Source organism: Scyliorhinus torazame, chromosome 8 (assembly GCF_047496885.1).
Source record: "Scyliorhinus torazame isolate Kashiwa2021f chromosome 8, sScyTor2.1, whole genome shotgun sequence".
Classification (NCBI taxonomy): domain Eukaryota; kingdom Metazoa; phylum Chordata; class Chondrichthyes; order Carcharhiniformes; family Scyliorhinidae; genus Scyliorhinus; species Scyliorhinus torazame.
Window position 1 is genome coordinate 121,612,122 of NC_092714.1, and position 13,704 is coordinate 121,625,825.

Sequence of the window (13,704 nt, forward strand, 5' to 3'; positions counted from 1 at the left end):
GTGGGCTTAGGTAGGATGTTCTTTCAAGGGCTGGTGTAGATTTGATGGGCTGAATGACTCCTTCTGCATGGCAAATTCTATAATTCTAAGATTCTTTGAAATTGTGCTCTCAGCCGCACTTTGTGCTTCTCCTGTTAGACCCAGTCCAGAGTCTCTTCGCCTTATGCAGATAAGTGGGTAGTTTTCTGTCCAATCAGTGTTGGACGCAGGGGGCGAGATTCTCCAATAATGGGGCTATGTCCTCACGCGCGTGAGAAAATGGGCGCGTATCACACCGGACCTTTTTCCAGACAGTCCGGGGTGATTCTCCATTTTTAAGGGGGCTTGCAGGGCCCCGGAGCAGTCCACGCTGCTCCGGCTGTCGTTACTTGGCCCTGCACTTCAGGCCGCAGGCCCGCGCATGCGCGAGGCAGCCGCCTGTAGCGCTGGCCCTGCACAACGTGGCGGACCCACACAGCGGGCCGACGCCGAAGAAGTAGAACCCCCCCCCATCCCCCCCCCCCCCCCCCCCCCCCCCCCCCAAGATTGTGCATGCCCGCTGATCGGTGGCCCCAATGGCGGGCCATCGTGGAGGCCCCACCCGGTGACGGATCACCCCACCAGGACGGCCACCGCAGCCGTGACTCAGAGCTTTCGCCGGGTGGAATCATACGTGAACCACGCCGGAGGGAACTCGGCCAGCCGTCTGCGGAGAATCGATGCGGGGGGCCTCTTTCAAATCCCCCAACCGGCCGGCGCTGCGTCGACCGCACACGCGCGACTGCCGGTGATTCTCCGGTCGCCGGAGAATGGCGCAAAGGCGTCGCGGGTCTGAGGCCCCATTCTCCGCCCCCACGCCGGGTGTGATTGTGGCGCGGAGCCTCGGAGAATCCTGGCCAGGGAGTCAGACTCTGGACTGAGGATTGGGCAGTTGTTTCTAGTGCCAAATATCCTCATAGAAACAGCAAAATGTCTTTGTTCTAATGGCAGACTGAAATTGAATCATTCCTTTAGATTCTGGTATTTTGCAGATTTTGAAGCAATGAATTTATACAAATTCTATTCCTTCCCAAATTGCTGACCAGTGTGGTAAGTGTCCATGGAATCAGCTCACATCATCTCACTCAAAACAAATTCAGTCAAACTGGTTGTTTCTTTGATTTGGCTTGAATTTTCCTTACAGGTGCAATCGTGAAATTTCTTTCAATTTACAATACTGTATTCACAGCTCACGATGCAGCCTCCTCTACATGGGGAGACCAAATGCAGATTGGGTGCTAACTCCGCTGAACACTCCTGATCCACAATTGTATCTGTGTGTGTCATGTTGCCCCCAGCTGGGGCAATAGCAAACCAACCATTTATCCAATTTTCTATTAAATAAAAATGTTCAGTCTGTCCAGAGCTTTAAATCTACATCAGATGCTGCCTTCAGGATTGCAATCAGGTTGCAGTGTTCCAAGCTGGTAACATAATTCCTAACACCCCAATGTCCACAAGAGGACAGATCGTTTAACAGAAGGGAAATAGCTTTAAGATCTAAACATTTTGATCCAGGATGTAACATGAAACTTGTTTCTCAAACAACTTCAAAAATGAGATTAAATAATCTCCACAATTATACAATTAGATGCTTTGCCTAGATAACATCCTCAGGGTGCAGATGATGTGACTATTTAAATCGGGTTGCCACCTTGTCAGATTTGCTTCTACTTTATTCTGAGTTCTCTCTTCTCTTGTCCCGTTTCTCTCACAGGATGACGAACTGGTTCGGGAGGGTCGCTTTAACTTCAGTGGCTATGGAATGGGTCATTGCCTTCAAGTCAAGGATGGAACAGCTGTCAAAACAGTAGCTCCAAATCCTCCGCCGCCGCAACCCAAGGATGCAGAAGCCATCCGAAAGAAGTTCGTCGACAGGGCGAAAAGGATTGACATGATATCCCGAGCTGCCTTCCCTCTAGCATTCCTCATTTTTAACATCTTTTATTGGATTACGTACAAAATTATACGGCACGAATCTGTCCATCACCAGTAGGCAATGTCCCACCAGAAGGCCTCTCTTCACTTGGACTGCTTGTGACCAAGTTATGCTAAGTTGTCTTTGTTGTTTGCTGACTGTTTCTCGCTAAGTGACTAACCCAGATTGAAAGAAGGCTGAATGTTTGCATTCTGCTGGGTCAGCAATAGAGTGCACCACCTATGAGAACTTTAAAACAGGCCGTAACATACTACATTGTCTGCTGGGACATGTTCTTCCAGTGTCTAACCTTGGCTGATATTTTTCCCCTGTAAACGTATCCATGCCAGTAATGGCAGACTGAGGTAAATGAGCCCAGCGTACCATGTTAAAGGGCAGGGCTTTGGTGGGCAGGGGGGTGGGGAAACAGGGGAAGGGGTGGGGGGAGGAAGTGGGTGGTGGCATGGGGAGGGAAGAGGAAGAAAGCACCTAGAAGAAGAAAGCAAGTCCACAGTTGTTTCATATTTTTAAGGAATGGGAGTTTTTACGGACATGCAACGGAAACAAGATCTCACATTTTTTTTCAAAGATTGGTATGTTTACAATGGTTCCAGTACAATGAATCAAGAGTGGACCAAAATTTTACAAGAAATCACTGCCTTTATATTTAAACAATGTCCAACTGAGCTACATTCCATGGTCATATAGGTGTTAGCAGTTTACCAGAATCATTTTGTGCTTTGAAAAATTATTTCTACATATATATATATATAAAACAAAAAAAATCATATACTTTGATATTCTAGTAAAACATTTGAAAATTTTCACACTTCAGGAAAAACCATCGCTCGTTAAACTAAGGTAGTCAAACAATGTTTCATGTTGTGTGATTTATTTAATGGCATATACTCAGAATGCATACTCTTTTGATTTTTAATTTGATTTTTTAGGGAGTTGTGCACTAGCTTTAAAAAATTCTGTTGCCTTGTTTCATATGTATCTCAAGGTGCCAAATTGTAAATATCTTGTTGTGTAACTTGCACCATTGTATAATTAATAAGATTGTTGTTTCCTTAATGGTGTAGCTCAGTTTAGCCTTGAATAGGTCTTAATGCTATAGCTTTTTATGTTAGTAATAAGTAAAACCAATAGCATTTAGATAGGTTATTGTGTTAAAGAATATTAAATACTTCTAATTTCTTCCTTATTTAATCTGCGTCTGATATAAAATGTTTATTGTTCTTCGATTTTAATGCAATTAGAAAGACAATTAACCACTTCTTTTTACTGGTGTGAGGTTATTTTGAACAAGAGAAGATTATTTAACAAGTTTTGATGCTGACAGCAAAATGAAAGACACTTACTTTTTCATTTAGTTTCACCTTCACAGACCCCGTAAAAAATATCAATTCTTGAGTCAGTAAAGCAAATCGTTCAGAAATATGAAACTGTTCATGTTTGCTTATCTGGAACTGCCAAATTAATTTAAAACAAAGCATAAATAAGGTGGGTATAATATATTTTGTTCCCATTTCACAATACCTTACACACCTTCCTGTCTCTCTGTCAAGTACTGAAAAAAGATTTGGATGGACTCCAACCTTGGGAACACAATTAATTTCTTCTGCTGAAAAGAGTAAAGACATTAGATTGCTGGAAAAACATTGAGCTGTCGATTGTAATGAAATTTCTGCCAACTTATCTCACTCAACAAAGTGCATCTTTGAATCATTTATGTCCTATACAAAATCCTTTGGACATGAACATTAGTAGTGACCTTGGAATGAAAGCGTAGGCTGATGAATGTGTCTCTGTATCTTAGTCTCATTCCCCTGCAGTCGACTCTGCCCCATCATCCTATCGGACAGAGTCAGCAAAGGGTGGATAACCTTTCAAGTTCAAACTTGGCATATGATTAGTTCTTTTAAAGTTGCAAGAGTGCTTTAAAAATTGCTCAATGTCAGGCATGCACAATTTTGCCAATCTAAACGGGACCTTCTTGGATGTCGGGGAGAGGTTCAGACTAATAGTAATGGGAAGTGAAGTCCGTTGTAGCTGGTATGCAACAGGTGGCCAGCACCTAATGGCTGCTGCTGACCACTGTCCATTTTGGCTGTCTCCAACAGCAGCAGTCGGAGGCATCCAGGAACCGTCTCCCAAAGGGAATCCTGTTATCTGCATTTACCAGTGGAGATGGGAATATTGTGTATGAGTATTGGATTGACAAGTAGCAGGCCTTGCATTCTGCCTCTCACAGCTATGATACTAATTATAGAAATTAATCTGTGGCAAGGTTGAACACAAAGGATAAAAAACTGACAACTTCACAGAAGAGGATTTGGAGAAGTGAGGACCAGGAATGCCATGGAGGATAGAAGACATCAGATGTGATATCTCATGCCACACTTCTTTCATTTATAGGTGTTGTCGATAGAGCACATTATAGAAATAGGTGGATTATTTTCTGTACATAATGTGAAGGAACCATCTCTGCTGAAACAGAAAATAAAGTATTATGACAATTGTGTTGCACTTTGCTTCCTAGTTCTACTCATTAATTAGGTCTGCTGTTTCTCAAACCTCAGTCATGAGAATGGAGACAGAATCAGAATAAAGTAAGCTTTACGCCAGATTTTGCCATCTGAACGCAGGGCGAACCTGCATCGGGCGGGGGAGAAAGACACAGGTGGGACACAATTCCAAAACCCCCAACTACATTTGATTGTGTGGTAGGTTTAAAGGTGCAGGTTGCAAGCTTGCATGCAGCAATCCCAATGATGGTGGCTCCATTGCGGGTTGGTGATTTTAGAGCTCCTGTAATTTTGATGGAGATGGGCCAACTTCTGAAGGAAACCTGGTTCATACCAGCTCAGAGATGCCATGAACAATGGGGTCAGTCTGTTTTGAAGTCAGGAACCTGTTGACAGACAAGATTAAAAGATGTTGCTAACTTTGCATGTCATAATATGATGCTGTTTGGTAAGTTAAGTATTTTTAATGCAATGATTAAAACAGGGCTTTGTTCAGGGAAAGGTACGTGACCATTAAATTGAACAGCATTATGAAAGTGGATAAGTCTTCAGATGCTACAGATTAATGTATCCACTGGATAAAGTGCTCTTCTGTACTAAATAAGTGCTTTGATATTTTCACTGATTGACAGATTAGCCATCTGTTCAGCCTTTGGTGTGATGCAAAAGATGGCCATCTATTCCACCACTATGTCAAAGGCTTTAATGTCATCAGCTATGGTGTTTTGTTGACACACTTGTACAATGGAATATCATTCTGAATGCTTGGTAGAGCTCAAAACCCCAGTGATGGATTTACCTCAGCAGGGGTTGTTGATACAATGGTTACGGGGACTGTGAGCTTTATTTCCAAAGAATTCATAGAATCCCTACAGTACAGAAGGAGGCCATTCGACTCGAGTCTGCATTGACCCTCTAAAAGAGCACCCTACATAGTCCCACTCCCCCGCCCCATCCCTGTACCCCCACCTTACCTGCATATATTTGGATACTCAGGGGCAATTTAGCATGGTCAATCCATCTAACCTGCCCATCTTTGGACTGTGGGAGGAATCTGGAGGAAACACACGCAGACAAGGGGAGAACATGCGAACTGCACTCAGACAGTCACTCACAGCTGGATTTGAACCTGAGTCCTTGGCTTTGTGGCACCAGTGCTTACCACTGTGCCACCGTGCAGATTGGCAGTTTTATGAGCTCCTAGGAGGATTGTTTAGTTTTATGCACATTTAATGGGATTAATGATTTTATTCAAGTGTAGTATGAATGGCTTCATATTTAATTGGCAGATTAATGAGCCCCTAACAGCAGTGTTTTTCAACCTTTTTTCCCGGAACCAACTTTTGCCAACCAGCCATGGGACCGTGCCAGCCAACCTTCGTGATCCACATGAGACCACGCACCAACAAATTCAAAAACAGCTTCTTCCCCGCTGCCACCAGACTCCTCAATGACCCTGTTATGGACAGATGGACTTATGGACTGATCTGATCTCTTCACACATCTTCTCTACTGAGTAGTTGATGCACTATCAATTACGACGAGACGAGAGTAGAGAGTAATCGAGGCTTTATTACACAGAGATGTGTGGCCTCCTACAGCTGCTGCCAAAATAGCTGCAGTTTGGAGAGCACACACATTTATACTCCGCCTACTGGGCAAAGCCAACAGGCAGGGATCTACCCCCGTACCTGTAGTAAAGGGGCCTTACCGTAATACCCTCGTATGCAGTGCAGTATGTACAATATAATACAACAGTGGTGACTACCACAGTAGTACTACAGTCCTGTATGCTTCACCCGATGCTTGTGTCTATGTATCTACATTGTGTATTTTATGTTTGTCCTATTATGTTTTTTTTTCATCTACGGAATGATCTGTCTCAGCTGCACGCCGAACAATACTTTTCACTGTACCTCGGTACATGTGACAATAATCAAATCAAACCCAATCCAATCCCACGTCAGCCAACCTTCACGGCCCATGCCAACCGACCTTCATGACCCACACCACATTCGCTTACCATTAATGCAACAGGGGACCCTGCTTGGTCCTCACAACTTCACTCCAATCAGGTTCACATGAGGAAAGGGCAATGCGCAAAAAGGTGCACACTTCAGCTAGTTCCTTTGTGCTGTCTTCATCTTTGTTGGAACGAAAAATCCAGCCTCACACATGTAGGTTGTCGTGAAGCTCAACAGCAACAAAATGCTAATTTTACTCAGCACTGGATACACCTGGGAGATGCTACATCAGAATGCTGACAGCCGCATGGACTTTTGGTGTGCTTTTAACGTGCTGTCATAGGTCAGCTACAGAAGCCTAGTCTTTTTATTTACAGTCAGCTGTAAGACTGAAATTTTTCAAGCACCATTTCTCTTTCAAAATCTGAAACTTCTCCACTCATTTGCCAATATTTCCCTATATATAACACACATGGGCATTGCATCCTTATTTGCATTGGCACTTTGACAAAACCGTACCTCAATAAATCATCTTTATACTGCCTTTGTCCCCAAGTAAAGTTCCTTCTTTGTAAGCTGTTTACCAGAGGCCCTGGAGCTCTGTCCAGAGCTAACACTGGCACTGTTCTGTCCTGCCATGGATTCTCCTGAGCAAATCTCTCCATCAGATTCAGATGTGAGATCTTGGCTAGTAGGTACACTGCCTATTTGTATCTCTGGCCGCCTCTTGTAACTAAATGGTCCATCTTCACAGTCATCTTGCCTTGCTTCCTAGCAACTAGAAAATGAAAGAAGCTCTATGTGATTTGGCACATACAGGGTGCTTAACGTCAAGTGTACATGCAGGGCGCGTGACCTGCTCACTGCTGCCACTTCTGGTCAGAAGACTGCTCACAGCTTCATCTTGTTCTCATTTCAAAGCCGGTAGTGGCCGCCATTCACAATTTAAATGCTGGTAGCAGCCATTGGGCACTTCGCCTGCGATCAGGCCCACTGCTGGAATGGTGCAACTGATTGCCCTGCGACCCTCCCAGCACCCACCCACGACCCACCCAAGGATCACAATCCACACTTTGAAAAACCTTTCCTAAAAGGATTAAGATTTTTTTTCAAGTGAATTTGAATGGCACTTTGTTTATTTTGAAATTTTCATGCACATCTCAAAGCCTTCCAATGTTACCATAGTTCTCATGAATTATGTCCATATTGGATACCGACTGAATGGGCATGGGGATAGGCAGCATGGGGGATATTGAACAGAGATGTAGGCAATGGAGTATGACAAGGTCTGGGTGGGTTTGGAGGAGGCAAGGGGATGACTGGATTGTGAGTTGGGGTGGGTGAGATCTAGGGTGCTTAACTCGTATGTGCAGAACTGGGCTGTTATCCCAGAAAACAGAGGTGGGCTTTCTATCCTGCTTGCTGCCACTTCGGTCTGCCCCTGTCCCTGCCTCGGGCCTGTATTGGGAGGCAGTGGCACCAACTGGCCACCCCTGCAACCCCACCATGAAAATAGAGGTGTACGGGCACATCCAGGAGGAGGCAGGATCCTGATGTCAGGAAATCTCCTTACTCATGATTCCTGCCTCGAGTCCTTTGATTTTTCTTACACAATGTTCGCGACCATGGAATACCATTTCTGATCAGGCAAAAATAATTAGTTTCTCTGGTGTGGGAATTCAGAACAAGGCAATATAACCTTCAACTTAGAGCTAGGTCATAGCGGGATGATGTCAAGAGGTACTTCGTCACAAAAAGTGGAATGGAAATGTGGAATTTGCACTCTCTGTCCACACGCATGTTGAGGTTAGGGTTCAATTCAAAATTTCTAAACTTAGATTGTTAGATTTTTGCTGAATCGAGGTATTAAGGCATATGAAATCAAAGAGACAGGGTGGATGGTAGTTTATGTTAAGATGCAGATCAGCAATAATCTAATTCAATGTTAGAGAATACTTAACAGGCTGCATGACCTACTCCTGATCTTGTCTCCCTAGATATTAATCCAGCCCCTTGTTTAAACTAACTGGCAAAGTACACATTGTTCGTGCTGGATGTTTTATTTTGGAATATTTTCACTACAAAAATGCTTGAATGGTTCTCGGGGGGAAAAAAGTGCACGAGATCATGCCCTGTTACTTACCTAGAGCATTAACTCAACATCAGGTGATCTTGCTGGATTCTCTTTTTGATATCTTCCAATGTGTTTCTCTTCTGAATTTTGTTATTTGAATCTTCCTAGCATTAGAATAAATCAGGAAGGTGAATGGGAACTGAGAATTACATTTTCGCATGTGTGCTTTCTTAGAATAAGGGGATGCACTCATTAAAATTTAAGAACCTACTGTTTACTGTGCAGAAAATTCACAGATAAACACCCCCTGCTTCATTCCAGACACAATAGAGGCCAATGTTTTCAGTGCAGTACCTTGCAGCTTGTTGGCCTAGAATAACTGGATAAATATATGGTTAGGATGAATTAAATGCTATAAGGATAGATACAGAGAGAATTGGCCAAATACTCCATGAAATATGAAAATTCTGTGTTGTTGAATAACCAAAATTTTTTTGAAAAAGGGAATGCAATGGTCTTCTCTTGGTATATTCGTGAAAAGGTTGTCAAGGAGGGATGGGACCAATTAGAGACCAAAATGGAGATCTATTGGTAAAGGCAGAGGGAGTGGTTAAGTATGGGGGTGGATTCTCCGATCCCCGATGCCGAAATCGTGTTCTGTGACCCAGTGGAGAATCCCCGAGGACGATGAAATCGGGAGCGGCGCCGCTTTCGCAATGCTCCACCCTCTGAAAAGTGATGTACTCATAGAATACACAGCACGCCTGATGCAACCATCAATTCACACGAGACGGAGAGTTGAAGTGAACAGTGGTTTTAATCAGCTGGAACTGTGCCTACCTGCGACTGCTCTGTACCGAGTGCCGCCTACAGGCTGCAGCTCTATATACCTCACCCGAGGGGGTGGAGCCACAGGCGGAGCCCAAAGGGCATCAGCATAACACAATACAATGTAATGCAATTACAATGGTGAATGGTAGCAGTAATACATTCACCACATTCACCCCCTGTTAAAAATTGAAGTACAGCAGGGGTGAAGTGGGCTCACAGATCGAGTCTGTCCGGCGCCTTAATCGTTCGCTGCGATCGCCTGAGCTCTGGTTTCACTCCGTGCATGGGTGTTGAACTCATCGCTGCAGGCACGGGTGTTGGTCTCGTTGACTCCTGGAGCGTCTCTTCTGGAGCTTCATCACTGTAGGTGGCGATGGGGTGAGGGGGGGGGGTGTAGGCCCTGTAGGGGCGGGGGCGGTGTTCGGCGTAGGGTGGGGGGGGGTAGGTGATGGTCGCAGGGGAACCGGGGGTGCCAGATCCCGGAGGGAGACTGTATCTTTTCGGCCGTCGTGGTGCGCCACATAGGCATACCGGGGGTTGGCGTGAAGGAGCTGGACCCTCTCGACCATGGGGTCGGACTTATGGCTCCTCACATGCTTTTGGAGGAGGACAGACCCCGGTGTTGTCAGCCAGGACGGAAGTGAGACCCCGGATGTGGCTTTCCTGAGGAAAACAAATAGGCGGTCATGAGGGGTCTCGTTCATGGCTGTGCAGAGGAGTGACCTAATGGAGTGGAGCACGTAGGGGAGGACCTCCTGCCAGCTGGAAACTGGGAGACTCCTAGACCGTAGGGCCAGAAGACGGCCTTCCATACCGTCGCATTCTCCCTCTCCACCTGTCCGTTTCCCCGGGGGTTGTAGCCCTGCTCGAGGCAATGCCCTTACCGAGCAGGTACTGACGCAGCTCATCGCTCATAAACGAGGAGCCCCGGTCACTGTGGACGTAAGTGGAGAAACCGAACAGGGTGAAGATACTATGCAGGGCCTTAATGACAGTGGCAGAGGTCATGTCGGGGCATGGTATGGCAAAGGGGAAACGGGAATACTCATCAACGACATTAAGAAAATACACGTTGCGGTCAGTGGAGGGAAGGGGCCCTTTGAAATCAATGCTGAGGCGCTCAAAGGGCCGGGATGCCTTCACCAGGTGGCCCTTGTCTGGACGATAGAAGTACGGCTTACACTTCGCGCAGACTTGGCAGTCCCTGGTCATGGCCCTGACCTCCTCGGTGGAGTAGGGCAGGTTGCGGGCCTTGATGAAGTGGAGAAGCCGGGTGACAGAGGGTAACAGTGGCGACTAGGGGGTTTTCACAGTAACTTAATTGAAGCCTACTCGTGACAATAAGCGATTTTCATTTTCATTTCATTTTCATTGTGGATGGCCCGGAGTCGGTCATCTTGCACGCTGGCGTATGTGCCGCGGTACAGGGCATCTGGGGGCTTGTTGAGCTTCCCGGAACGATACACGATATCGTAATTATAGGTGGAGAGTTTGATCCTCCACCTCAAGATTTTATCATTCTTGATCTTGCCCCGCTGTGTATTGTTGAACACGAAGGCTACCGACCGTTGGTCGATGACGAGGTTGAACCTCCTACCAGCCAGGTAGTGCCTCCAATTCCGCGCAGCTTCCACAATGGCTTGAGCTTCTTTTTCGACTGAGGAGTGTCGAATCCCGGAGGCGTACGGGAAAAAATGGCTATGGGCCTGCCTGCCTGGTTAAGGGTAGTGGCCAGGGCGACGTCTGATGCATCGCTCTCCACCTGGAAGGGGATGGACTCGTCCACCGCGTGCATCGCGGCTTTGGTAATATCTGCCTTGATGCAGCTGATGGCCAGGCGGGCCTCAGTCTTCAGGGGGAAGATGGTGGCTTTGTCCGCCTAGTTGGGGACCCACGGGGCATAATATGAAAAGAACCCGAGGCATCTTTTCAGGGCCTTGGGGCAGTGGGGGAGTTGCAGGAGGGGGCGCATGCAGTCGGGGTCGGGCCCTGGGACTCCGTTTTCCACGACATAGCCGAAGATGGCCAGTCGGGTTGTGCAGAAAACGCATTTCTCCTTGTTATAGGTGAGATCGAGGGCTTGGGCGGTTTGGAGAAATTTCTGAAGGTTGCCGTTGTGGTCCTGCTGATCATGGCCGCAGGTGGTGATGTTGTCCAAGTACGGAAATGTGACCCGCAGCCCATACCTGTCCACCATTCGGTCCATCGTTCCTTGGAAGACCGAGACCCCGTTGGTGACGCCGAAGGGGACCCGGAGGAAGTGGAAGAGGCGGCCGTCTGCCTCAAAAGCCGTGTAGTGGCGATCTTCCGGGCGGATTGGAAGCTGGTGGTATGCGGACTTCAGATCTACCGTGGAGAACACCCGGTAGTGTGCAATCTGATTCACCATGTCCGCTATCTGGGGAAGGGGGTACGCATCGAGTTGCGTGTACTGGTTTATGATTTGGCTGTAGTCTACAACCATCCGGTTCTTTTCCCCGGTCCTGACGACCACCACTTGGGCTCTCCAGGGGCTATTACTGGCCTCGATGAACCCCTCCCTCAAGAGCCACTGGACCTCTGACTTGATAAAAGTCCTGTCCTGGGCATTGTACCGCCTGCTCCTGGTGGCGACGGGTTTACAGTCGGCGGTGAGGTTCGCGAAGAGCGGGGGAAGGGTGATCTTAAGGGTCGCGAGGCTACATACGGTGAGAGGGGGTAGGGGCCCACCGAACTTCACGGTCAAGCTCCTGAGGTTGCACTGGAAGTCCAGTCCTAACAGGAGAGGCGTGCAGAGGTCGGGGAGGACATATAGTTTAAAATTGGCGTACTCGACGCCTTGTATCGCGAGGTTCACGGCACTGAATGCGATCCGGAAGCGAGGGAGATTGTTTGGAATGCGGGGGAAATTTGGAGAGAACAGCGCCGTACCGTGTCTGGATGTATGAAGCTCTCCGTGCTCCCAGAGTCAAACAGGCAGGGCGTTTTGTGCCCATTGACCCGGACAGTCATCATCGAGTTCCTGAGGTGCATGGGCCATGACTGGTCGAGAGTGACAGCGCCGAGCTGCGGGTAGCCGGCGTGGTCTGAGGTGGTGGGGCGGTCCCAAGATGGCGGCCCCCATTGGTCACACGTGTCAGGTGGTGTTAGAGATGGCGGCCAAGATGGCGGCCCCCATGAGTCGCACGTGTCGGGTAGGGTTAAAGATGGCTGCCCCCACAGACAGCATGAGGCTGATGACGCGTCCGAAGGGGGCAGTACCGGCAGGCACGCAGCCACACTGCGGGGTATGCGGGCCTGTGAGTCTGAAAGTCGGGCCTGTGATTTAGGAGCTTTGGATCTGGCCAGACAGACTTTGGCAAAGCGTCCTTTCTTGCCGCAGTCGCTACAGATTGCGTTCCGAGCCGGGCAACGCTGCCTGAGGTGCTGGTTCTGACCGCAGAAATAGCAGGGCAGCCCCCCGGGTTGGGCGGGCAGCCGCGCGGCACAGGCCTGGGACACCCGCTGGTCGGGTGTCCACGAGGGGATCGCGTGGTCGGAGGGGAAAGCATTAAGGCTCTGAAACGCCACTTCTAAGGAGGTGGATAGTTTTACCGTCTCTTCTAGGTCGAGGGCGCTCATTTTTAAAAAATATATATATTTTATTAAAGTTTTCAAACACAATTTTTCCCCCTTACAAATCAACAAAAACGGTAACATGATAACTGATAGAAAACATTGTTTAAATAAAATAGTGAACTAACAAAATAACACAAAATAGTGCTCCCCCCCCTCACCCCATCTAGAACACAAACAATTTACGCCCCCCCTTCCCTCCCTCCCTCCGCCTCCGCCCACCCCCTCCCTCTGGGCTGCTGCTGCTGGCTATCTATCTTCCCCCTAGCGTTCCGCTAGATAGTCGAGGAACGGTTGCTACCGCCTGGTGAACCCCTGAGCCGATCCTCTCAGCGCAAACTTCATCCGCTCCAGTTTTATGAACCCTGCCATATCGTTTATCCAGGCCTCCACACCGGGGGGTTTCGCTTCCTTCCACATGAGTAAAATCCTACGCCGGGCTACTAGGGACACAAAGGCGAGGGCGCTCATTTCGAGCAGGCGCAGTCTGACGTAGTTGTACCGGACTCCAAGCACATAGGTGTCCCGGATGGCGAGTTCCATATGCTGCGAGGCCGTGACGTTCTGGTAGTTGCAGTTTCGAGCGAGTACCTTCAGATCACGTAGGTATCCCTCCAGCGATTCCCCAGGGCGTTGACGACGAGTGGTGAAGAGATGCCGCGCGAACACTTCGTTCACCGGCCTCACGTACTGCCTTTTCAGGATCACGACCGCGTCTGCATACATGGTCGCTTCCTCGATCTGCACGAAGATTCTGTGGCTCACCCGGGCGTG

The 13,704-nt window shown here is 47.8% G+C and overlaps 1 protein-coding gene across 6 annotated transcripts in view; it reads left to right on the forward strand.

The window, feature by feature from the left end:
* glra2 (glycine receptor, alpha 2) overlaps positions 1-2,347 on the forward strand; it is a 298,279-nt gene extending 295,932 nt beyond the window's left edge. For all 6 annotated transcript variants that reach the window (XM_072514116.1, XM_072514117.1, XM_072514121.1 and 3 more), the window contains one exon: positions 1,736-2,347. In XM_072514116.1, the coding sequence (XP_072370217.1) occupies positions 1,736-2,014 (279 nt within the window). In that variant the 3' untranslated portion in view covers positions 2,015-2,347. The remainder of the gene's footprint in view (positions 1-1,735) is intronic.
* Positions 2,348-13,704: the final 11,357 nt, after the last annotated feature.